This window comes from Pseudophryne corroboree, chromosome 4 (genome assembly GCF_028390025.1).
Source record: "Pseudophryne corroboree isolate aPseCor3 chromosome 4, aPseCor3.hap2, whole genome shotgun sequence".
NCBI lineage: Eukaryota > Metazoa > Chordata > Amphibia > Anura > Myobatrachidae > Pseudophryne > Pseudophryne corroboree.
Genome location: NC_086447.1, coordinates 327,642,086 through 327,669,432, shown reverse-complemented (window position 1 = coordinate 327,669,432; position 27,347 = coordinate 327,642,086). Strand labels below are relative to the sequence as shown.

Sequence of the window (27,347 nt, the reverse complement as noted above, 5' to 3'; positions counted from 1 at the left end):
TCTGAACTAAAAACAGGTTGGAGTAAAAACCCTGTCCTCGTTGTGCAGGAGGAACTGGAATGATTACTCCTGACTGAAGCAATTTCTGGACTGCCTCTAAGAAATCCCTGGCCTTCGTCTCTACTAAATGCGGGCTGGTACAAAAAAACCTTCGAGGAGGGTGCTTCTTGAAGGCAAACGCATAACCTAGAGCTACCGCTTCCTGCACCCAGGCATCTGTTGAAGACTGCTGCCAGATCTGTGCAAACTGAAGAAGTCGGCCCCCCACCCTAGGGTCCCCCAAGTGGAGGCCCACACAATCAGGCTGATGGCTTATTATCTGTTTTCCCAACCAGTCATCTGGTAGCCCAATGCTTTTTAGTCTTACCACACTTGTTGTATTGGGGCTGCTTGCCATCACTTTTTTTTTTGCTTTTCCTTGAGACCAAAAGGGGCAGAAACGCCGGAACTTTAGGTTTGAAATTGTATGTGGAAGGAAACTTGACCTTCTTGGAATCTGCTTCTGAATATCTCCAGAATGTCTGTCAATTCTTTACCAAAAAGAATATCTCCAGAAAAGGGCAAAGATTCCAAAACCTTTTTAGATTCTGAATTAGCTTTCCACATACGTAGCCAATCTGCTCTGCGAGCAGCTATTGTTGGAGCTGATGCCCTGGAGGCAATAGTACCCATATCTAATGCTGCTTTTTCCAAGAACATTGCAGCCTGTTTTATATGTGCTATATGGAATTTTTTTTCTCCAGAAGCTATTGAAAAACCCCCCTCCAATGCATCAGCCCAGGCAACCACTGCCTTTGCCATCCAAGCTGAAGCCTTATTGACTGCCCCAGACAGGGAAAAAATGGTCTTTAGAAAACCATCCACTCTCCTATTCATGACATCATTTAATGATGTTGAAGGCAAAGGTAATGTAGATTTTCGCACTAATTAAACTACATGCGTATCTACTTTAGAAGCCACCTCTCTTTTTTAACAATCCCCAGCTGGAAGAGGATAATTGAAATTCCATTTCTTAGAAACTCTAAACTTCTTATTGGGCGTAGCCCAAGCCTCTTCCATGATTTCCGTCGGCTGATCTGACCCTGGAAACTCAGTCTTAGCTGTTTTGGGACGTTTAAACACAGGTGCCTTGGTTTTTAACACAGGCTCTGCTGAATCCTCTAAGGACAGAATGGCTTTCATAGATTTAATTAACTCCGCTATATCCACTGAGCCGAGACCTTCCTCTTCATATGCTGAAGTAGAATTGAGCTCTCATCTGAATCATGTGTAGCCTGTGAGGGTGAAGATTTACTTACCACAGACTTATCAGCTTGTTTCTTTTGAGAGGCTGCGGCTAGAAATGATACACCATAGGTGGGGAGCTGCATGAAAGGGTTAATAGTGTAACTTATCCCTAGTACAGGAGTTGGAGGAATTATCTGTTCAGCTATACTGGATAAAGCCTATGCAAACATAGCCCAAGGTGGATCCAACTGCACCTGAATCGGCCTTGTATTTTTCAATATCCCCTGGTGAAAGCTAAAACAATTTGCACACAAACCATCTTGAACCAGATTCTGAGAGGATAGCCCAGTTATGCAAGACAAACATGAAATGAGTGCTGGTATTGCTGCGAGTGTATCTTCCTCACCTTTGCCGCTCTTAGACATGATAAATAATCATCACATCCACAGTGTAATACACAACTTGTGACTGTAATTACATACAATCCGACCATACCCATGCACCAGCATGGAGGATCGGAATAAAAAAACTCTCAGAAATATAGTAATAGTAATAGAAATAAGTCAGCAATCACACTAGCAGTCAGTCACGTTATACATTAGTACAGAGGTTCTCAAACTCGGTCCTCGGGAGCCCACACAGTGCATGTTTTGCAGGTAACCCAGCAGGTGCACAGGTGTATTAATTACTCACTGACACATTTTAAAAGGTCCACAGGTGGAGCTAATTATTTCACTTGCGATTCTGTGAGGAGACCTGCAAAACATGCACTGTGTGGGCCCCCGAGGACAGAGTTTGAGAACCTCTGCATTAGTATAATAAGCAATAGGAGCACATCATCAACTACATTTTAAGTATGTAGGAGAACATATTACTGCATCATGATTAAACAGATCTAACGTATTCAGACGCATTGCGAAAGAAACAACACTAAATGTATACAGAATCATATGCAATAGGCACTTATCTAACTATTCGTACTCAAAAAGGTAGATAGAGACTTAGGGGGTAATTCCAAGTTGATCGCAGCAGGAAATTTATTAGCAATTGGGCAAAACCATGTGCACTGCAGGGGAGACAGATTTAACATGTGCAGAGAGAGATAGATTTGGGTGTGGTGTGTTCAATCTGCAATCTAATTTGCAGTGTAAAAATAAAGCAGCCAGTATTTACCCTGCACAGAAACAAAATAACCCACCCAAATCTAACTCTTTCTGCACATGTTATATCTGCCTCTTCTGCAGTGCACATGGTTTTAGCCAACTGCTAAAAAAATTCTTGCTGCGATCAACTTGGAATTACCCCCTTACTGCTGTATTACCCGTACTCTGTAGAGTGGGATACAGTGAGACTCACCTCGCTTCCAGGACCGATCAATACGTTAGCGAACGCGGAGTGGATCCAGACGCTACTAATGTACACTGCCGCTCCATGAACCTATAGAGAACACACACTCGGTGAACACAGATGCACCAGTCACACAGCCGCCTATGCTGCGACTGGGTCCCCTTCGTGTACAGCGTCTGAGACGGAAGCGGGAAAACAGTTCATGACTAGAGACTCGGGAGGAAACTGGTCATGAACCAGGGGGAGGGGTGACCAGGAGAGCGTCTGACTCCCCTTAGCTGACATCAACCCTAGGAATCGCGGCCTCATACTATGCCTGGAGCCTCTGATCCCGAAGGCCTAGCGCTGGTGCACCCAGGGTGGCAGCTGCGTCAGTGACCGTCTGGTAGTCTCCCAAAACAGTGCGGCTGTGTCCATATTCCCCTACTAAGCGGAACCAATGCCTTACCTTCTCCCCGTGCTCCAGCCACAGCTTGGTAACATCTGCTGGACCTGCTAGTATATCTGACACAGGCGCCCGCCGAAACAGCACTGTACTCATGGGTAAGCGCTGTCGCGATCCGGCGGAGAATTGTTGGAGCGACTCTTTCTAAGGCACGTATAAGACGCTGTTTAGAAAGATCACTCAAGAAAAAATAGTAAGACTATGAAAATAAAATGAGAAAGCTTAGGGCTGCTAAAAACCAGCAGCCCTCTGACCATGGTCCGGCTCCTGCCGCACCAAACAATAAACTGATTTGCCTGAGCCGGGACATATGGATGGGCTCGTTGCATGCTGGGAGGCCGGAAAAGCTTTGACCGATTGAAGCAAATCCGCTGTCGCTTCATCACATCCCATTGCTATCCTGTGGATAACCTGTGGACCCTGCCAGAGAAATCCACGTTTCTCCCCACTGGGGCTCCGCTGGTGAGACGTTCCTATCCGGGATCGTCTGTCCGGTCCTTTTGGTCTCGCACATTTCGATCAAAGACCAGAGGTGCCTCCAATGCAGCTAGAGGTACCAGCGGTAAGTCCAGAAAACCTGCAAGTACCAGTCTTCAGGAACAGCCCACCAGTTCTGCTTCCACTAAAGCCCCAGCATGATGATGCCCACCCCGAGGGGATCTCTAGGTGGGAGCTCGACTGCGTCACTTCAGCCGTGTCTGGGAGACCTCCTGCCAGGATGCCTGGGTCAGGGAGCTCATTTCTCAAGGCTATAGGCTGGAGTTTGACACTACAAACCCCCCCCCCAAATGATTTTTAAAATCAAGTTTACCAGCTTTGGAGGATATGCAAGTTACGTTGCAACAAGCTTTCCAAAAATTGGTCCAGTCCCACATTATTGTTTCAGTACCATTACCACGGTAAGGGTTTTTACTCAAACCTGTTTGTGGTGCCGAAGCCGGACGGTTTGGTCAGACCCATTCTGAATCTGAAATCCTTGAATCCTTATTTAAGGGTGTTCAAGTTCAAAATGGAATCCCTGCAAGCAGTGATTGCGAGCCTGGAGGATCGGGAATTTCTGGTCTCCTTTGATATCAAGGACGCCTATATCTCCATATTCAGATTTGGCCTCATCAGGCGTACCTGCGCTTTGCCCTGCTGGACGATCACTTCCAATTCCAAGCACTGCCCTTCGGCCTGTGTCAACAGCCCCAAGGGTATTCACAAAGGTGATGGCGGATATGATGCTTCAACTCTGGATCCAAGGGATCAATGTGGTGCCTTATCTAGACCATCTTCTGATAAAGTTAAGATCCTGGGAGCTTTTGTTGCTCTATAAAATCGACCGCACCATCAGTCTTCTGTCCGACCATGGGTGGATCCTCAACTTACAGAAATCCCACCTGGAGCCAAATCAGAGGCTCCTGTTCCTGGGGATGTGGTTGGATACTGTGGCACAGAAGGTGTTTCTACCAGAGGACAAGGCGACAACACTTCGGAAAATGGTCTGCATGGTGCTCCGCCCTACTCGAGTGTTGGTACATCGCTGCATAAGATTGTTGGGAAAGATGGTTGCCTCCTACGAGGCAATCCAGTAAGGGAGGTTCCATGCAAGAACGTTTCAGTTGGAGCGCCTGAGCAAGTGGTCCAGATCACATATCCAGATGCACCGGATGATTCAGGTGTCACCTCAGGCCAGAATTTCCCTCCTGTGGTGGCTACAGTCCTCTAATCTCCTGGAGGGCAGGAGTTTTGGAATTCAGGATTGGACCTCCTCACAATGGATGCAAGTCTGAGATTATGGGGAGCTGTCACACAAGGGGCGCAGTTCCAGAGCAGGTCAGCCGACGAATGCCTCCTTCCAATCAACATTCTGGAACTTCAGGCAATCTACAATGCTCTACTTCAAGCCTCTCCTCTACTCCATGATCATGCAATCCAGGTACAGTAGGACAATGCCACGGCAGTGGCTTATATCAATCGACAAGGAGGGACAAAAAGCAGAGCCTGCATGCAAGAGGTGTCAAAGATGCTCCTCTGGGCAGAAAGAAATGCAAGAGCCATGTCGGCAATTTTCAGAGTGTGGAAAACTGGGAGGCAGACTTCCAGAGTCGTCACGATCTCCCCCCGGGGGAGTGGGGACTCCACCATCTGGTGTTCCAGCAGATCATCGACCGGTGGGGTTGCCCACAAATAGACATGATGGCTTCTCGTCTCAACAAGAAACTTCCCTGGTATTGCTCGTGGACCAGGGACGCTCAGGCAAGGGCAGTGGACACACTAGCGTCGCCGTATTGGCTGGTCTACCCGTTTCCTTCGGTCACAATGCTCCCAAGAGTGCTAAACTAAATCAGGAATCAAGGTGTCCAGGCAATTCTGATTGCCCCGGATTGTCCTCGGATGGCGTGGTACGTTGATCTTCTGGACATGTCCGTCCAAAACCCTTGGCCTCTACCTCGAAGAAGCAATCCTCTTCAACAAGCACCATTTGTATATTCGGACTTACGGCGTCTTCGTTTGATGGCATGGAGGTTGAGCGGAACATCCTAGCTCACAAGGGCCTTTCCAAAAAGGTTATTGCAACCATGGTTCAGGCCAGGAAACCGGTGACATCAAAACACAATCATCATATCTGGAGGCGATATGTCTCTTGGTGCGAGGAGCGCTCGTATCCGCCTGCAGAGATTCACTTGGGACGTTTCCTACAGGCTGGTGTGGATAAAGGCTTATGTCTGGGTTTCATTAAGGTCCAGATTTCAGCACTCCATTTTCTTTCAAAAGAAATTGGCAGTGTTGCCAGAAGTTCAGACCTACTCCACATACAACTTCCCTTTGTGCCGCCTACAGCACCCTGGGATTTGGATGTAGTTTTGAAATTTCTACAGTCCTCCTGGTTTGAACCTCTGATGATGGTAGAAGACAAGTACCTAACGTGGAAGACAGTGATGTTAGTGGCCCTGGCTTCTGCTTGACGTGTTTCAGAATTAGGGGCCTTATCATGTAAAAGTCTATACTTGGTCTTTTTACGAGGACAGAGCGGAGCTCCGGACTAGACAGCAGTTCCTGCCGAAGGATGTCTCCAAATTTAATCTGAAACAACCTATCGTGGTTCCATCCAGTTCTGATGCTTCGTCTGCTCCGGAGGCATTGGATGCTGTGCGAGCCTTGAAGATCTATGTCAAGAGAACAGCTCGGGTCAGAAAAACGGATTCCTTGTTCATGTTCTATGATGCGCAAAAGGGTTGCCCTGCTTCAAAGCAGTCCATTGCTTGATGGATTAGGCTTACTATACAACAGGCCTATGTGTTGGCAGCCTTACCTGTTCCTAAGTCTCTGAAGGCCCACTCTACAAGATCTATGGGCTCTTCCTGGGCGGCTGCACGTGGAGTCTCGGCATTGCAACTGTGCACAGCTGCTACCTGGTCAGGGAAGAACACTTTTGTGAAATTCTACAAGTTTGATACCCTGGCCAAAGAGGATACCCAGTTTGGGAAGGCGGTGCTGCAGCAGTCTCCGCACGTTCCGGAAGCTTTGGGACGTCCCCATCGTACTAGTTTCCCCTAATATCCCTTATGGATGCTAGAGAAAATAGGATTTCAATTACCTACCGGTAAATCCTTTTCTCGTAGTCCATAAGGGATATTGAGCGCCTGCCTCAGTGCGTTTACTTTTCTGCAGGTTCTTGTTCTAGTTACCTGTTCAGCTGTTGCTGGTTGTTATATGTTATTAGTGTGCTGGTGTGTGAATCTCACCACCCTTTGTTGTATTATTCCTTCTCTCATATATGTTCTCTCTCCTTCGGGCACATTTTACCTATAACTGCCTGTGGGAGGGGGCAGAGGGGAGGAGCCCTTGAAGACAGGACGTCTTCTGCCGCCGATTTCCCGGACCTCTTCTGTCTTCTGGCTCTGTAAGGGGGCCGGCGGCGCGGCTCTGGGACCCATCCATGGCTGGGCCTGTGATCGTCCCTCTGGAGCTAATGTCCAGTAGCCTAAGAAGCCCAATCCACCCTGCACGCAGGTGAGTTCGCTTCTTCTCCCCTTAGTCCCTCGGTGCAGTGAACCTGTTGCCAGCAGGACTCACTGAAAATAAAAAACCTATAAAACTTTTTCACTAAGCAGCTCAGGAGAGCCACCTAGTGTGCACCCTTCTCGTTCGGGCACAAAAATCTAACTGAGGCTTGGAGGAGGGTCATGGGGGGAGGAGCCAGTGCACACCAGGTAGTCCTAAAGCTTTTACTTTTGTGCCCAGCCTCCTGCGGAGCCGCTATTCCCCATGGTCCTTACAGAGTTCCCAGCATCCACTAGCACGTCAGAGAAATTTAAATTGCACTGGCTCCTTTGGACCCAGTCTATACCCATCGTACTAGTTTCCCCCAATATCCCTTACGGACTACGAGAAAAGGATTTACCGGTAGGTAATTAAAATCCTATTTTCCCTTTGTGTATGTTATCTAATATATAGTGTCTGTGCTTGCTGGCAAAGTATACTGAGAATTAGAGTACTTTCCACTTATTTGCAATTCCAGCACAGACGTCTGTGAGATGCAAGCACTCACCAGCCATTGAAACAGGTTCAAATATACTTAGGGCCACTATCTAATACAGGTGTGAACCAATGCCAAATGTGTTTTACTTTCATTACCCAGCATGAAAAGCATAACATGTAAGTATGTTCTTTCTTCTAAACACTTCATACATTTCCTACGTAAAAGGAATTATTTTAATAATTTGCTCTGACAAAGGAATCAGTCTCTTGTGGGGCAGTAGCTTGAGCAGATACACAACACATCCCCTCAGTCAGGCGCTTGTAATACATGTCAGCTGCAGAGATTTATTATATATATACATATATATTTATTAATTATAGGGAAAACTGCAGAAGGAATTACAATGATCACCATGTGCACATTAGGAAACGTCTGACCACCTTCATAAAAAAAAAAAAAAAAGTTTCCTTATAACATTTTACACACAATACAATAGTTTTTGCTTGATTTTATATTTGGAAACCATCCATTTTGTTTTAATTTTTATGGCCATTGATGAGTATTCTTTAATTTCGTACTAAACTATAAATTAAATTAGACCGCGCAGGAAACAGAAAAAAAAAACCAGCATGTCTGTCTCTCTTCCTATTTCAATGAAAATACTCAAGTGGGAATTTGTGGGCAAATGGTGCAAATTGCGTTACCGTAGCATTTAAATGCCGATAACAGCAGACTGACTCACAACCTTCACCCGGGTGATTCGCTCAAAAGTATGCACTACCCTATGGGTCATGGGAATTAGTCTGCTCCTCCTCCGCCCACTGCCGGGATGCTATTACTGCTAATCCGCACCAGTGTGGCCATGCTACTATACAGGGCACAGGACGAGACTGCATACAGTCTGTGCCGCAGAATTTAAGGATGGTAATTATACCCCTAATACAGACTTTGTGCACAAGTTTTATATCTGCTTTATTGCTATATCACAAACAATAGGTGCTTTTTAAAATAGATAACATTGGGACACCAGCAATGGCTCTTTCATGCTTGTATTGCAGGTGTTGTGCTTTATGATGGGAAACAACAGCTTATAATTGGATGACACACACATGGAAAACTGCATTATAGTAAGGTTATAACCTATGCATGAAGCCATATACCTGCCAATGGTTAACACAAAAATGGTTGACACAAATGTTCCACACACGTTTTTTAGGCCAAATCTTGTATATTTCATGTTCTGTGACCACCAGCTGTACAAAAGTAGACCCTCGTGGGCCTGCTTCACTCGCCACAGGTTACTATTCCCAATAGCTGTCCACATGGACAGTAAATCCAGCAAATGTTGGGAAAAGGGGAAAACCCCCCAAAACTGTAGATCTTTTACACCTATCGACCAATACATTGTCGAGCTATCATCCAGATACCCTAATAACAACTAACTTCTTTCCGTGGCTGTCTACGATTGCTAATTATATATTGGATACAAAGTATCATTATTGAAGCACATGATACAATTGTACAGATGCCTCCTCATACATCTAGCCTCAATATGCCATGCAGCATGAGATGCCTGGCGTGAGTGAGCTACCAGCTCCCATGCAACTCTACTAATGCTGGCCATCTTTTTTTTGCCAAAAATGCATATTCACAGTGCAATATGGCTAGTATGCAGCGCAGAACAGAACTTGTATTGGGAAAAAAGCTGTGCTGCCATACTGTAGCACTTTGTGTACAAATTCAGAGACTCAGTCCCACACAGATATACAAGGGTCATATCAAATTAATCAGCACAGTCTCCTTGTGCATCCTAGTCGCATTGCGAATAAGACATTTTCTGCAAAAAAGCAGCCCAACCCCAAAAGGTTCTCACACGACCTAGCGTACCATGAGGGGCTGCAGCAAAAAAAGTATGAAGATACATCTGTATCTACTATGATATATATCTAACCTGTTTGAGACGTGATCATAAACAATGTATCTATGATTTTTTTTATATTTGTCTATTATTGTGGTTTTATACATTTGCAGAGTTAACTAAAATACGTATTCACTTATTTTGAGCCTGGGTGTCTTAATTGAAATAGGAAGCAGATAGACACATACAATGTCTTTATTACATTTTCACACAGCCTGAACCTCCTGTGAAGTGCAGTCGCTTTTTGTGTGTTTTAAATATTAGAAGCCTCGCAAGCTTCAATTTGTCACCTGCTGCTGGACTACTGAAATGTAGAGAGAATTATTAGAGTTTGGATTGTAATTGGGTGAGTGCTGAGCTTGTATGATTTGCTGTTGTGGTCATATAACACTGGCACTGCAGATGGTTGAGTGCTGTGGGTTAAAGCCTATTGGTTATAGGAAAAAAAAAAAAAGTGTGGTCACATTATCTCCTGCACTTCTATTTTCCATGTGAGTCAAATGTTAGTTATTACACAGGTGTTCATTAACCTATATGATTAGGTGTGGTTATGTCTCTTTAAACAGGTGGGACAGGGCCTAAACCCACGATAGAAGCATATTGTGCCTAAGTCAGAGCAATGCTCATATTAAAGTCAATGTTGTGGTCACATACCACTAGCACCGCAGATGTTTGAGTGATGTGGGTTAGAGTTTATTGTGTGTGTATATACAGTGGGGCAAAAAAGTATTTGGACAACCACCGATTGTGCAAGTTGACCCACTTAAATAGATGAGAGGTCTGTAATTTCCATCATAGGTACACTTCAACTGTGAGAGACAGATCTGAAGAAAAAAAAAAAAAAAACAACCTAGGAAATCACATTGTATGATTTTTAAACAATTTATTTGCATATTCTTGTGGAAAATAAATATTTGGACAATCAAAAAGTTTAACTCAATACTTTGTAATATAACCTTGGTTGGCAATTACAGAGGTCAAACGTTTCCTGTAGTACTTGACCAGGTTTGCACACACTGTAGCAGGTATTTTGGCCCACTCTTCCATGCAGATCTTCTCTAGATCCGTCATGTTTTGGGGCTGTCGCCGGGCAACACGGACTTTCAACTCCCTCCACAGATTTTCTATTGGATTGAGGTCTGGAGACTGGCTAGGCCATTCCAGGACCTTAAAATGCTTCTTACGGAGCCACTCCTTAGTTGCCCGGGCGGTGTGTTTGGGGTCATTGTTATGCTGGAAGACCCAGCCACATTCCATCTTCAATGCTTTTACTGAGGGAAGGAGGTTTTTGCCCAAAATCTCACGATACATGGCCCCATTCATCCTTTCCTTAATACGGATAAGTCGTCCTGTCCCCTTTGCAGAAAAGCAGCCCCAAAGCATGATGTTCCACCCCCATGCTTCACAGTGGGTATGGTGTTCTTGGGATGCCGTTCATCATTCTTCTCCCTCCAAACACGGCGAGTGGAGTTTATACCAAAAAGTTTGATTTTGCTCTCATCTGACCATATTACATTCTCCCAATCCTCCTCTGGATCATCCAGATGGTCACTGGCAAACTTTAGACGGGCCTGGACATGTGCTGGCTTAAGCAGGGGGACCTTTCGGGCACTGCAGGATTTCAATACATGACGATGTAGTGTGTTACTAATGGTAACCTTTGTGACTGTGGTCCCAGCTCTCTTGAGGTCATTGACCAGGTCCCCCGTGTAGTTCTGGGCTGATTCCTCCCCGTTCTCAAGATCATTGATACCCCACGAGGTGAGATTTTGCATGGAGCCCCAGGTGGTCAGTGATCTTGTATTTCTTCCATTTTTTAATAATTGTGCTACCAGTTGATCTCTTCTCACCAAGCTGCTTGCCTATTGTCGAATAGCTCATCCCAGCCTTGTGCAGCTCTACAATTTTGTCCATGGTGTCCTTAGACAGCTCTCTGGTCTTAGCCATGGTGGAGAGGTAGCAGTCTGACTGTTTGAGGGTGTGAACAGGTGTCTTTTATACAGATTACCTGTATTAATGCCACCTGTTTGAACTGGTTAACGAGTGGAGGATAGAAGAGCTTCTTAAAGAAGAAGTAACATGTTTGTGAAAGCCAGAAATCTTGCTGCTTGGTAGGTGTCCAGATATTTATTTTCCACAATAATATACAAGTAAATTGTTTAAAAATCCTACAATGTGATTTCCTGTTTTGTTTTTACAGATTCTGTCTCTCACAGTTGAAGTGTACCTATGATGGAAATTATAGACCTCTCATCTTTTTAAGTGGGTCAACAATCGGTGGCTGTCCAAATACTTTTTTGCCCCACTGTAATTATGTATATTTTTTTTTATGTTTCGGGAGGTAATATACTGGATATTAAACTATCTTTATAGAGTGCTGCCACACAGGAAGCATGGCTGGTGAGTGTTGTATAACCAGTTACCTGCATTAAATATAGCACACTTTACCCTAATGCCCGAATTATTTATTTCAGGATACACTTCACATATATTGTCACTCAATACACAATTTGAAGGTAATCATTGCAACTTGTTAACTCACTTCTTGCTCATCTTAGATAGTACATTTTTCAAAAGATAACTGGATAAAGGCATTGTAATAATATACTGTACAGCTTTCGGATGGTTTATTTTCTACAACAGTTATGGACTGTGAAAACCAAAAAATACATGAGCAGTCAACGACATGGAGTCTCTGAAACGTTTCCACGGATTATACTGTGTACATCCCCACATCGAGGTCTTCCGATATGCCACCTCTGCAGCAGCTGTTACAGGAAATACTGTTGTTACAAAGACTTGCTGGAAGAATTCTGGCCCATCGATACCCAAGAACACCACTGTGATAGAAGGAATGCAAAACTGCAAGAATCTACTTAAAAACTAAAATATAGATATTTGCAGCAATGGCCACATGATTGTCGGCTACTGAGCCATCAGGCAAGATCTAAAACCAGCCGATCAGAATATCCGTTTTTGAAGACTATAAAAATGGAGAGACTATTCCGTGCCCAATTGCTATTTTTTTCCTTACAGATTAGGTCACATAATACATGAAACTGCAACTTTTCAAAATCTTCAACCAAAGTGCTAACATGCAGAAGCCATATACAGGTCTTCAAATGACAAACACATGGCATGTAATTAACTCTGTGTGTAAACCAATATCCGCATTTCTGCTCTGCCAGCTTTGGAAACAAAATGTGCCAGACAAGCTTGTAAATCATTAATCAGCATTGGCTTATAAGTTAAGGATCCTCATGATATAACATTGGCAATAGAAAGGCATCCTTGTACGTATGCGTCTCATTTTAGTCCATAGGTCTTGAGTTCAGTGCGTGTGCAGTGTTATGGCAATAAATAGACCTTTAGCAAGCGGTGCAATTACTGTCGCCTCTGTAGAACTTGTTCATTACTCTGCAGGTGGTCAGGGTGACCTAGAGGGAAGGGGGACAAAAAGAAAGACGACAATTACAGGTTTGGAAGGTTATTTTCTCCTGACCATCATCTGCCCAAAACAAGACAAACAAAAGAAGCCCAAACTAACTTATTGTGAAATAGGTTTCATGCTCCGCTTTTTCAACGAATTACATACTCAAGTGCGATAAATACCAGAAATGAAACATGAAATACCTTTCCACATTAACATGGTTCCGATATTGGTGAACAATAATTGGCCTATTTATTATAGGGGGAAACACCATTTTTTAAAGCTTGAACAGGTGTTTTTAACAGAGATGGGGTTTGTAACTATTTACCAATAGGTCTGTGATAGCAGACAGTAACTTGGTGTGACCATGCAAAGGATGAAGAACATTATTTACCATGGACAGATGTACTTCTATCACTATCTCAGGAGACAAAGAAATAATTGTCCTTTTCTTAGTATTAAAAATGTTTTTGTTTACATTTGGTAATAGTGGAACTGGAAGACAAGTGCTTGGTACACTACTAAAGATATATCTGCAGATCAATTGATCTGCAGATAGAGATAGATTTTATATATATATATATATATATATATATATATATATATATATATATATATATATATATATATATATATATATATATATATATATATACATATATATATATACATACATACATACATACAGGATCGGGCAGTGTGCTCTGCATACACACTACCCGATCCATCGGTGACTGACGCCACGAACTGGGCGGGTATTTACACACGCCTGCCCAGTCACCGCCGGCTCCTGCAGCTTGTGTATGGCCGGTCACACACACAGACGTGCTAATATAGCTAACGATATATTGGCTGTTGGCTGTGCAGCAGGGCCGACGAGATAGGCCTGTGAACGACAGAGTTCACAGACCTATTGCTCATATACACTGGCCGACGGACCCGCGATATATCGGCCATTCAATAGAACGGACAATATATCGGCCAGTGTGTAACCAGCTTAAGTCCACTGTGCATATATGAACAGACAAAGCCAGGTCAATGTCTACTGTATTTCCCATTTAATTATATATCATTTACATTTCAAATGCTGGGTACACACCGATCAATATATGGGCCATTCTACTGAATGGGCGATATATTGCTGGTCTGTCGGGAAGGTTTACAAACGATATGTCTGAACGCAGTTGTTCACAGACATATCGCGTCGGCCATGCAGCACAGACGATTGCTCACCACCCGTATACCTGCTGCACCAGCCTGCAGTGATTGATGGCTCAACTGGGCAGGCGCATGTAAATGCCTGCCCAGTTTGCAAAGTCAGTCATGATAAATCAGGCACAACACACTGCCTGATCCGGCTATAGATATATCTGCTGATCCACTGATCTGGAGATATCTATCAGTGTGTACCCAGCTTTCGTTGTCCTTCCACAAATTTTTATCTACTTTTCAAAAACACTCTGGTAAGGATACAAGTATGGCTGTCATCCATGAACTGTCCTCTGCTCTCATCATCCGGGACTCCTGAGAATTCTACAAAGCTGGAGGATCCCTAGACCAGAGGTCCTCAAACTCGGTCCTCGGGGGCCCACACAGTGCATGTTTTGCAGGTCTCCTCACAGAATCGCAAGTGAAATAATTAGCTCCACCTGTGGACCTTTTAAAATGTGCCAGTGAGTAATTAATACACCTGTGCACCTGCTGGGTTACCTGCAAAACATGCACTGTGTGGGCTCCCGAGGACAGAGTTTGAGAACCTCTGCCCTAGACGATAAGAGGACAATTTATGGATCTGCAGCTATTGGTACTTCCAACAAGGAATTAAGGAGCCTATGAACCTTCTAAAAGAATAGAGAACCATTCAGTGTTGTGAGTGATGCTGGCATATGTAATAGGGTCCGTGAAAAATCGCACGTTCCCAAAAAAACGCACCCTATTACGTCTAGCCCATGGTGTTTAAATTAATTTGTGTATAGAAGCCTATGCAGGAGCACTCTCATTGATAAATGTATTTAATATTAGCGTGCAGCAGTTATCATCCTCTTAATTTTGCTTATGTATAAAATGGTTTCTCTCTAAAACGGACCTGTCTCCAATAAAACACCAGGCTTAGTGTTGCTTTTTGTTTATAGTCAGGATTACTGTAGCATTTTATTTTTTGCAAGAACGGGAAATTATCAAATAGTATAGGATGAAAATTCTCCTGTGTTATCCGTTCAGAGTCCGAGATGGGTCCATATTGAATTTCACCTCTACAGTAATATCTTCAGCAGAAGAGTATAGTTTGGCATGAAGAATCAGTAGCATCAGACATTAGGGGCATAGAAAATTACAAAGTATATATTCCTATTACATCAGCACTAAAAATTACATATCTATAGTCCCTGTCATTTGCTTCATTTTTTTGTCAGTTACTCTAGACTAACAAGAATATACCATCCCTCACTAGTGAAAGGGTTAATACTAAGAATCAATTAATACACAGGTTAAGATAATGTATTAATACACAGGTTAAGATAATCTCATGGGGACAAAAATAAGAATTTACTCACCGGTAATTCTATTTCTCGCAGTCCGTAGTGGATGCTGGGGACTCAGTAAGGACCATGGGGAATAGACTGCTCCGCAGGAGACTGGGCACAATTAAAGAAAGATTCAGGACTATCTGGTGTGCACTGGCTCCTCCCCCTATGACCCTCCTCCAGACCTCAGTTAAGATACCGTGCCCGGAAGAGCTGACACAATAAGGAAGGATTTTGAATCCCGGGTAAGACTCATACCAGCCACACCAATCACACCGTACAACTCGTGATATGAACCCCGGTTAACAGTATGATAACAATGGAGCCTCTGAACAGATGGCTCGCAATAACAACCCGATTTGTGGAACAATAACTATTTACAAGTATTGCAGACAATCCGCACTTGGGATGGGCGCCCAGCATCCACTACGGACTACGAGAAATAGAATTACCGGTGAGTAAATTCTTATTTTCTCTGACGTCCTAGTGGATGCTGGGGACTCCGTAAGGACCATGGGGATTATACCAAAGCTCCCAAACGGGCGGGAGAGTGCGGATGACTCTGCAGCACCGAATGAGCAAACTCAAGGTCCTCCTCAGCCAGGGTATCAAATTTGTAAAATTTAGCAAAAGTGTTAGACCCTGACCAAGTAGCCGCTCGGCAAAGTTGCAGTGCCGAGACCCCTCGGGCAGCCGCCCAAGATGAGCCCACCTTCCTTGTGGAGTGGGCTTTTACTGATTTTGGCTGCGGTAGTCCTACCGCAGAATGCGCAAGCTGAACAGTGTTACAAATCCAGCGAGCAATGGTCTGCTTAGAAGCAGGAGCACCCAGCTTATTGGGTGCATACAGGATAAACAGCGAATCAGTTTTCCTGACTCCAGTCGTCCTGGAAACATAAATTTTCAGGGCCCTGACTACGTCCAGCAACTTGGAATCCTCCAAGTCCCTAGTAGCCGCAGGCACCACAATAGGTTGGTTCAAGTGAAACGCTGATACCACCTTCGGGAGAAACTGAGGACGAGTCCTCAACTCTGCCCTGTCCATATGGAAAATCAGATAAGGGCTTTTACACGACAAAGCCGCCAATTCTGATACACGCCTGGCCGAAGCCAGGGCCAACAACATGACCACTTTCCACGTGAGATATTTCAAATCCACGGTTTTAAGTGGCTCGAACCAATGTGACCTCAGGAATCCCAAAACCACATTGAGATCCCAAGGTGCCACAGGAGGCACGTAAGGAGGCTGAATATGCAGAACTCCCTTGACAAAAGTCTGAACTTCAGGCAACGAAGCCAGTTCCTTTTGAAAGAAAATCTACAGAGCCGAAATCTGGACCTTAATGGACCCCAATTTGAGGCCCATCGTCATCCCTGCTTGCAGGAAATGCAGGAAACGACCCAGTTGAAATTCCTCCGTTGGGGCCTTCCTGGCCTCACACCAAGCCACATATTTCCGCCAAATGCGGTGATAGTGGGTTACAGTCACATCCTTCCTGGCCTTGATCAGGGTAGGAATGACTTCCTCCGGAATACATTTTTCCTTCAGGATCCGGCGTTCAACCGCCATGCCGTCAAACGCAGCCGCGGTAAGTCTTGGAACAGGCAGGGCCCCTGCTGCAGCAGGTCCCGCCTTAGCGGTAGAGGCCATGGGTCCTCTGAGAGCATCTCTTGAAGTTCCGGGTACCAAGTTCTTCTTGGCCAATCCGGAACCACGAGTATAGTTCTCACTCTTCCTCTTCGTATTATTCTAAGCACCTTGGGAATAAGAGGCAGAGGGGGAAACACGTAAACCGAATGGTACACCCACGGTGTCACTAGAGCGTCCACAGCTATCGCCTGAGGGTCCCTTGACCTGGCGCAATATCTTTTTAGCTTTTTGTTGAGGCGGGACGCCATCATATCCACCTGTGGTCTTTCCCAACGGTTTACAATCAATCGGAAGACTTCTGGATGAAGCCCCCACTCTCCCGGGTGAAGGTCGTGTCTGCTGAGGAAGTCTGCTTCCCAGTTGTCCACACCCGGAATGAACACTGCTGACAGTGCTAGTACGTGATTTTCCGCCCATCGGAGAATCCTTGTGCCTTCTGCCATTGCCCTCCTGCTTCTTGTGCCGCCCTGTCTGTTTACATGGGCGACCGCCGTGATGTTGTCTGATTGGATCAGAACCGGTTTGTTTTGAAGCAGGGGACTTGCTTGGCATAGGGCATTGTAAATGGCTCTTAGCTCCAGGATATTTATGTGTAGTGAAATCTCCTGTGTGACTGCTCCCCAGCCCCGAAGGCTGGCATCCGTGGTCACCAGGACCCAGTCCTGTATTCCAAATCTGCGGCCCTCTAGTAGATGAGCCCTCTGCAGCCACCACAGTAGTGACACCCTGGTCCTTGCCGACAGGGTTATCCGCTGCTGCATCTGGAGATGCGACCCGGACCATTGGTCCAACAGGTCCCACTGGAAAATCCTTGCGTGGAACCTTCCGAATGGAATTGCTTCGTACGAAGCTACCATTTTTCCCAGGACTCGCGTGCATTGATATACCGACACCTGTCCTGGTTTTAGGAGGTTTCTGACTAGAGATGACAACTCCTCGGCTTTTTCCACTGGAAGAAACACTTTTTTTCTGGTCTGTGTCCAGAATCATTCCCAGGAACAGAAGACGTGTCGTCGGGACCAGCTGTGACTTTGGGATATTGAGAATCCAGCCGTGCTGCTGCAGCACTTCCCGAGAAAGTGCTACCCCCACTAACAACTGTTCCTTGGACCTCGCCTTTATCAGGAGATCGTCCAAGTACGGGATAATTAAAACCCCCTTCTTCCGAAGGAGTATCATCATTTCGGCCATTACCTTGATAAAGACCCCCGGTGCCGTAGATAACCCAAACGGCAGCGTCTGGAACTGATAGTGACAGTCCTGTACCACAAACCTGAGGTACTCCTGGTGAGGAGGGTAAATGGGGACATGCAGGTAGGCATCCTTGATGTCCAGGGAGACCATGTAATCCCCCTCGTCCAGGCTCGCAATAACCGCCCTGAGCGATTCCATCTTGAACTTGAATCTTTTGATATATGTGTTCAAGGATTTTAAATTTAAGATGGGTCTCACCGAGCCGTCCGGTTTCGGTACCACAAACATTGTGGAATAGTAACCCTTTCCTTGTTGAAGGAGGGGTACCTTGACAATCACTTGCTGTGAAAACCGTTTTTGGATAGCCACCAACACTGCCTCCCTGGCAGAGGGAGTTGCTGGTAAGGCAGATTTTAGGAAACGGCGGGGGGGGAAGACGCCTCGAATTCCAGCCTGTACCCCTGAGATACTACTTGAAGGATCCAGGGATCCACCTGTGAGAGAGCCCACTGTGCGCTGAAATTTCTGAGACGGGCCCCCACCGTACCCGGGTCCGCCTGTGAAGCCCCAGCGTCATGCTGTGGAGTTACCGGACGCGGGGGAGGACTTCTGCTCTTGGGAACTGGCTGTATGCTGCAGTTTTTTCCCTCTACCTTTGCCTCTCGGCAGAAAGGATGCGCCTCTAGCCCTCTCGTTTTTATGGGGCCGAAAGGACTGTACTTGATAATACGGTGCTTTCTTTTGCTGTGGGGTAGCCTGTGGCAAAAATGTTGATTTCCCAGCCGTAGCTGTGGAAACGAGATCTGAAAGACCATCCCCAAACAGTTCCACCCCCTTATAAGGCAAAACTTCCATGTGCCTTTTTGAATCGGCATCACCTGACCACTGCCGAGTCCATAATCCCCTTCTGGCGGCAATGGACATTGCGCTTATTTTTGATGCCAGCCGGCAAATATCCCTCTGTGCATCACGCATGTATAAGACAGCGTCTTTTATATGCTCTATTGTCAGCAAAATATTGTCCCTATCCAGAGTATCAATATTATCAGACAGGGAATCTGACCACGCAGCAGCAGCACTGCACATCCATGCCGATGCAATCGCTGGTCGCAATATAATGCCCGTGTGTGTATATATAGCTTTTAGGGTAGCCTCCTGCTTTCTCTCAGCAGGTTCCTTTAGGGCGGCCGTATCCGGAGACGGTAGTGCCACCTTTTTTGATAAACGTGTAAGCGCTTTATCTACCCTAGGGGGTGTTTCCCAACGTGACCTATCCTCTGGCGGGAAAGGTACCCTTTACCAATACCCGTTAAGAAATTATCAATTTCTTATCGGGGGAAGTCCACGCTTCCTCACACACCTCATTTAATTCCTCAGATGCAGGAAAAACTACTGGTAGTTTTCTCACCAAACATAATACCCTTTTTTGTGGTACCTGGGGTACTATCAGAAATGTGTAATACATTTTTCATTGCCTCAATCATGTAACGGGTGGCCCTATTGGAAGGTACACTAGTCTCGTCGTCGACACTGGAGTCGGTATCCGTGTCAACATCTGTGTCTGCCATCTGAGGTAGCGGGCGTTTTAAAGCCCCTGATGACATTTGAGACGCTTGGACAGGCACAAGCTGAGTAGCCGGCTGTCCTATGTCGTCAAACCTTTTATGTAAGGAGCTGACACTGTCACGTAATTCCTTCCATAAGTCCATCCACACAGGTGTCGACCCCGCAGGGGGTGACATCACATTCACAGGCATTTGCTCTGCCTCCACATCATTATCCTTATCATACATGTCGACAGCAGTACCGACACACAGCACACACACAGGGAATGCTCTGACAGAGGACAGGACCCCACAAAGCCCTTTGGGGAGACAGAGTGAGAGTATGCCAGCACACACCAGAGCGCTATATAACACAGGGATATCACTATACAGAGTGTTTTCCCCTATAGCTGCTTGTATTATATATACTGCGCCTAAATTTATTGCCCCCCCCCTCTCTTTTTTACCCTTTCTGTAGTGCAGGACTGCAGGGGAGAGCCAGGGAGCGATCCTTCCAGCGGAGCTGTGAGGGAAAATGGCGCCAGTGTGCTGAGGAAGATGGCTCCGCCCCTTTTTCGGCGGGCTTTCTCCCGCTGTTTGTGTAAATCTGGCAGGGGTAATTTACACCTATATAACCTCTAGGGCTATATATGGTGTCAGTTTTGCCAGCCAAGGTGTTAATATTGCTGCTCAGGGCGCGCCCCCCCCCCCCCCCCCCCCCCGCGCCCTGCACCCATCAGTGACCGGAGTGTGTGGTGTGCATGAGGAGCAATGGCGCACAGCTGCAGTGCTGTGCGCTACCTTGGAGAAGACAGAAGTCTTCAGCCGCCGATTTTCCGGACACTTCTTGCTTCTGGCTCTGTAAGGGGGACAGCGGCGTGGCTCCGGGACCGGACGACAAGGTCGGGTCCTGTGTGCGATCCCTCTGGAGCTAATGGTATCCAGTAGCCTAAGAAGCCCAAGCTACCACCAGTTAGGTAGGTTCGCTTCTTCTCCCCTTAGTCCCTCGTTGCAGTGAGCCTGTTGCCAGCAGGTCTCACTGTAAAATAAAAAACCTAAAATATACTTTCTTTCGAGGAGCTCAGGAGAGCCTCCTAGTGTGCATCCAGCTCGGCCGGGCACAGAAATCTAACTGAGGTCTGGAGGAGGGTCATAGGGGGAGGAGCCAGTGCACACCAGATAGTCCTGAATCTTTCTTTAATTGTGCCCAGTCTCCTGCGGAGCCGTCTATTCCCCATGGTCCTTACGGAGTCCCCAGCATCCACTAGGACGTCAGAGAAAGGATCCTTGGGTTTCCAGTTTTCGGATAAGTGTGGAGTACCGTAATTACTACACATTATCCAATGGCGCCGATGATATCTTAGCGCAGTGTGCTGCATTGGAGTCTAGCAGATAGCGGACACACCAAATATTTATGCCAGGGGTCTGGTAATACCTTTCGAAATAATCTGTCTCCACAATGCTTTTATCCAACAATTTAAGTCAAATAAATTACTAACTGCTGCATGTGTTGCTTTATTCACAGCCCCAAATGGAATACTACTTTTTGAAAACAAAATCTCTACCTAAAGCAGAGCTAATATTCCTACTAATGATATGGGATTATAATCTAAATTTTTGTGCAATTTATAAGCAGAAGAGTTACAAATTCAAAGTTGTTTAAATCTGAGCACAAACCAAGATTTTATGCCGCCTTGTACTCACTCAAGTATTTGGCACATAATTAGAAATAATTAAGCTGTATAAGAGCATAGTAATAAACCGTAAGTCATAATAAAACATAGCCCAAATACTGTAGATTCGGGAACACTTTTGAACAAAAGCTCCATTCATTCAATTGTAATAGCCATTTGTTATCCAAATAGAGATGAGTTTTAACACGTTTGACTCTTACTTGAGGTTTATAAATAAAAATTGACTTTGCTAATGTCAGTTAGGACCAGCTGAATTCAGTTAGATACCTTACGCCCCTTTTAAGTGTAGCTCCAGACATTTCCTTAGGTATCCAATTATTGCTAGGACATTCTTCACAAATAATGCTAAGAAACGCTGCCTCTTTTTGAAGGATTCACCTTCCCCTTGTGCAAGACTACTGCCTCTTTCTGCAGTTAAAGAGCCATGCTTTTCACATTTAGTATCTTAGGCAGTTCCACAATTAACACCTCAATTTAAGGGTATCTTTCAGACTGGTGGAATGAACATCATGTTATTGCATATGGACACCAATTCTATGGGCAGAGAGAGTGACCTTGATTCCCCGACACTTACCCCAGGAAAGGGAGACTAGGAGGAGCTGCAGAGTAGAGATGCCGGCGCTATGCCATAGACCAGGCATGTCCAAATTGCGGCCCTCCAGCTGTTGTGAAACTACATATCCCAGCATGCCCTGACACAGCTTTGCTGTCAGAGAATGCTAAAGCACAAGATAAGTGAATAAAGCTTAGTATATCTTAACTGATGCAGCATGTATAAGAACACAGTAACAACCACTCCTTACGGTACCTGCATTACTTCCTGGTGTCCCAGTGTGCTTGATGATGTCCCACAGAGATCAACTGGAACTCATCCTACACACCACACACATGCTGGATACCTGTGGCTCATCTCCTGTGGGGGAACTAGAAGTCCCAGAATGCCTTCTGGGTCATACGGTGGGGGTGAATTAAGCATTGATACGCATACAGATTGCGTTTTCTAATGCATTCTGCATGCTGGCAACCTGGCGAATGTATCCAAAACACTAGTGATATGTGTGAGGAAGAAGGGCAGTAGTTTTCATATTTTGACATTGGAGTATTTTGTGTTGACCACTGGACAGAATTCACAAATAAATCCATGTCCATTCCATGATTTAAGACCACACGGAGGAGAAAAACAAAGCTCTGTTTCTAGCCAACTTTAAGATGATTTAGAACATATACACAAAAAACGTATGTTATAATAAAGGACTCCACTTGCCTAAGCTTTGGGACAGCAATCGTGTCATGCACTGTACAAAATATCTATTCTTTGTACCTTCTGTGTCTGTTATATCTTGCATCTCCTCATCCTCTTCATCTTCATCTTCCCCAGCCAGCTCTTTTGCTATTAACTGCCTGGCCAGCTTGATATTCATGGCCTCATTGTAATGGAATTTTCTTTTCATTTCAAATTCTTTTTTCTTTTCTAATAAAATGCATGAGAAAAAATAAGAATTTACTTACCGATAATTCTATTTCTCGGAGTCCGTAGTGGATGCTGGGGTTCCTGAAAGGACCATGGGGAATAGCGGCTCCGCAGGAGACAGGGCACAAAAAGTAAAGCTTTAGGATCAGGTGGTGTGCACTGGCTCCTCCCCCTATGACCCTCCTCCAAGCCTCAGTTAGGATACTGTGCCCGGACGAGCGTACACAATAAGGAAGGATTTTGAATCCCGGGTAAGACTCATACCAGCCACACCAATCACACTGTACAACCTGTGATCTGAACCCAGTTAACAGTATGATAACAGCGGAGCCTCTGAAAAGATGGCTCACGACAATAATAACCCGATTTTTGTAACTATGTACAAGTATTGCAGATAATCCGCACTTGGGATGGGCGCCCAGCATCCACTACGGACTCCGAGAAATAGAATTATCGGTAAGTAAATTCTTATTTTCTCTATCGTCCTAGTGGATGCTGGGGTTCCTGAAAGGACCATGGGGATAATACCAAAGCTCCCAAACGGGCGGGAGAGTGCGGATGACTCTGCAGCACCGAATGAGAGAACTCCAGGTCCTCCTTAGCCAGGGTATCAAATTTGTAGGATTTTACCAACGTGTTTGCCCCTGACTAAATAGCCGCTCGGCAAAGTTGTAAAGCCGAGACCCCTCGGGCAGCCGCCCAAGATAAGCCCACCTTCCTTGTGGAATGGGCATTTACATATTTTGGCTGTGGCAGGCCTGCCACAGAATGTGCAAGCTGAATTGTATTACACATCCAACTAGCAATAGTCTGCTTAGAAGCAAGAGCACCCAGTTTGTTGGGTGCATACAGGATAACAGCAAGTCAGTTTTCCTGACTCCAGCCGTCCTGGAACCTATATTTACAGGGCCCTGACAACATCTAGCAACCTGGAGTCCTCCAAGTCCCTAGTAGGCGCAAGGCACCAAAATAAGCTGGTTCAGGTGAAACACTGACACCACCTTAGGGAGAGAACTGGGGACGAGTCCGCAGCTCTGCCCTGTCCAAATGGACAACCAGATATGGGCTTTTTTGAGAAAAAAACCACCAATTTGACACTCGCCTGGTCCAGGCCAGGGCCAAGAGCATGGTCACTTTTCATGTGAGATGCTTCAAATCCACAGATTTGACTGGTTTTAAACCAATGTGATTTGAGGAATCCCAGAACTACGTTGAGATCCCACAGTGCCACTGGAGGCACAAAAGGGGGTTGTATATGCAATACTCCCTTGACAAACTTCTGGACTTCAGGAACTGAAGCCACTTCTTTCTGGAAGAAAATCGACAGGGCCGAAATTTGAACCTTAATGGACCCCAATTTGAGGCCCATAGACACTCCTGTTTGCAGGAAATGCAGGAATCGACCGAGCTGAAATTTCTTCGTGGGGCCTTTCTGGCCTCACACCACGCAACATATTTTTGCCACATGTGGTGATAATGTTGTGCGGTCACCTCCTTTCTGGCTTTGACCAGGGTAGGAATGACCTCTTCCGGAATGCCTTTTTCCCTTAGGATCCGGCGTTCCACCGCCATGCCGTCAAACGCAGCTGCGGTAAGTCTTGGAACAGACATGGTACTTGCTGAAACAAGTCCCTTCTTAGCGGCAGAGGCCATAAGTCCTCTGTGAGCATCTCTTGAAGTTCCGGGTACCAAGTCCTTCTTGGCCAATCCGGAGCCATGAGTATAGTTCTTACTCCTCTACGTCTTATAAGTCTCAGTACCTTAGGTATGAGAAGCAGAGGATGGAACACATACACCGACTGGTACATCCATGGTGTTACCAGAACGTCCACAGCTATTGCCTGAGGGTCTCTTAACCTGGCGCAATACCTGTCCCGTTTTTTGTTCAGACGGGACGCCATCATGTCCACCTTTGGTATTTCCCAACGGTTTACAATCATGTGGAAAACTTCCCGATGAAGTTTCCACTCTGCCGGGTGGAGGTCGTGCCTGCTGAGGAAGTCTGCTTCCCAGTTTCCATTCCCGGAATGAAACACTGCTGACAGTGCTATCACATGATTTTCCGCCCAGCGATAAGTCCTTGCAGTTTTTGCCATTGCCCTCCTGCTTCTTGTGTCGCCCTGTCTATTTACGTGGGCGACTGCCGTGATGTTTTTCCCACTGGATCAATACCGGCTGACCTTGAAGCAGAGGTCTTGCTAAGCTTAGAGTATTATAAATTTACCCTTAGCTCCAGTATATTTATGTGGAGAAAAGTCTCCAGACTTAATCACACTCCCTGGAAAAAATTTTTCTTTGTGTGACTGCTCCCCAGCCTCTCGGGCTGGCCTCCGTGGTCACCAACATCCAATCCTGAATGCCGAATCTGCGGCCCTCTAGAAGATGAGCACTCTGTAACCACCACAGGAGAGACACCCTTGTCCTTGGATATAGGGTTATCCGCTGATGCATCTGAAGATGCGATCCGGACCATTTGTCCAGCAGATCCCACTGAAAATTTTTTGCGTGAAATCTGCCGAATGGAATTGCTTCGTAGGAAGTCACCATCTTTACCAGGACCCTTGTGCAATGATGCACTGATTTTAGGAGGTTCCTGACTAGCTCGGATAACTCCCTGGCTTTCTCTTCCGGGAGAAACACCTTTTTCTGGACTGTGTCCAGAATCATCCCTAGGCACAGCAGACTTGTCGTCGGGATCAGCTGCGATTTTGGAGTATTTAGAATCCACCCGTGCTGTTGTAGCAGTATCCGAGATAGTGCTACTCCGACCTCCAACTGTTCCCTGGACTTTGCCCTTATCAGGAGATCGTCCAAGTAAGGGATAATTAAGACGCCTTTTCTTCGAAGAAGAATCATCATTTCGGCCATTACCTTGGTAAAGACCCGGGGCGCCGTGGACAATCCAAACGGCAGCGTCTGAAACTGATAGTGACAGTTCTGTACCACGAACCTGAGGTACCCTTAGTGAGAAGGGCAAATTTTGGACATGGAGGTAAGCATCCCTGATGTCTCGGGACACTATATAGTCCCCTTCTTCCTGGTTCGTTATCACTGCTCTGAGTGACTCCATCTTGATTTGAACCTTTGTAAGTGTTCAAATTTTTTTAGATTTAGAATAGGTCTCACCTAGCCTTCTGGCTTCAGTACCACAATATAATGTGGAATAATACCCCTTTTCTTGTTGTAGGAGGGGTAATTTGATTATCACCTGCTGGGAATACAGCTTGTGAATTGTTTCCCATACTGCCTCCTTGTCGGAGGGAGACCTTGGTAAACCAGACTTCAGGAGCCTGCGAAGGGGAAACGTCTCGACATTCCAATCTGTACCCCTGGGATACTACATGTAGGATCCAGGGGTCCTGTACGGTCCCAGCGTCATGCAGAGAGCTTGGCAGAAGCGGTGGAACGCTTCTGTTCCTGGGAATGGGCTGCCTGCTGCAGTCTTCTTCCCTTTCCTCTATCCCTGGGCAGATATGACTCTTATAGGGACGAAAGGACTGAGGCTGAAAAGACGGTGTCTTTTTCTGCAGAGATGTGACTTAGGGTAAAAACGGTGGATTTTCCAGCAGTTGCCGTGGCCACCAGGTCCGATGGACCGACCCCAAATAACTCCTCTTCCTTTATACGGCAATACACCTTTGTGCCGTTTGGAATCTGCATCACCTGACCACTGTCGTGTCCATAAACATCTTCTGGCAGATACGGACATCGCACTTACTCTTGATGCCAGAGTGCAAATATCCCTCTGTGCATCTCGCATATATAGAAAATGCATCCTTTAAATGCTCTATAGTCAATAAAATACTGTCCCTGTCAAGGGTATCAATATTTTTAGTCAGGGAATCCGACCAAGCCACCCCAGCTCTGCACATCCAGGCTGAGGCGATCGCTGGTCGCAGTATAACACCAGTATGTGTGTTTATACTTTTTATGATATTTTCCAGCCTCCTGTCAGCTGGCTCCTTGAGGACGGCCCTATCTATAGACGGTACCGCCAATTGTTTTGATAAGCGTGTGAGCGCCTTATCCACCCTAAGGGGTGTTTCCCAACGCGCCCTAACTTCTGGCGGGAAAGGGTATACCGCCCATAATTTTTTATCGGGGGGAACCCACGCATCATCACACACTTCATTTAATTTTTCTGATTCAGGAAAAACTACGGTAGTTTTTTCACATCCCACATAATACCCTCTTTTGTGGTACTTGTAGTATCAGAAATATGTAACACCTCCTTCATTGCCCTTAACGTGTGGCCCTAATAAGGAATACGTTTGTTTATTCACCGTCGACACTGGATTCAGTGTCCGTGTCTCTGTCTGTGTCGACCGACTAAAGTAAACGGGCGTTTTAAAACCCCTGACGGTGTTTCTGAGACGTCTGGACCGGTACTAATTGTTTGTCGGCCGTCTCATGTCGTCAACCGACCTTGCAGCGTG

General features: G+C 45.7%; 1 protein-coding gene across 2 annotated transcripts in view; it reads right to left on the bottom strand.

Annotated features, from left to right (window-relative positions):
- Positions 1 to 11,848: 11,848 nt before the first annotated feature.
- The window catches only part of LOC134909483 (protein phosphatase inhibitor 2-like), an 89,261-nt gene continuing 73,762 nt past the window's right edge, over positions 11,849 to 27,347 (bottom strand). For both annotated transcript variants that reach the window (XM_063916407.1, XM_063916406.1), the window contains 2 exons: positions 22,762 to 22,911; positions 11,849 to 12,842 (listed from right to left, as the gene is read on the bottom strand). In XM_063916407.1, coding sequence (XP_063772477.1) covers positions 12,790 to 12,842; positions 22,762 to 22,911 — 203 coding nt within the window. In that variant the 3' untranslated portion in view covers positions 11,849 to 12,789. The remainder of the gene's footprint in view (positions 12,843 to 22,761; positions 22,912 to 27,347) is intronic.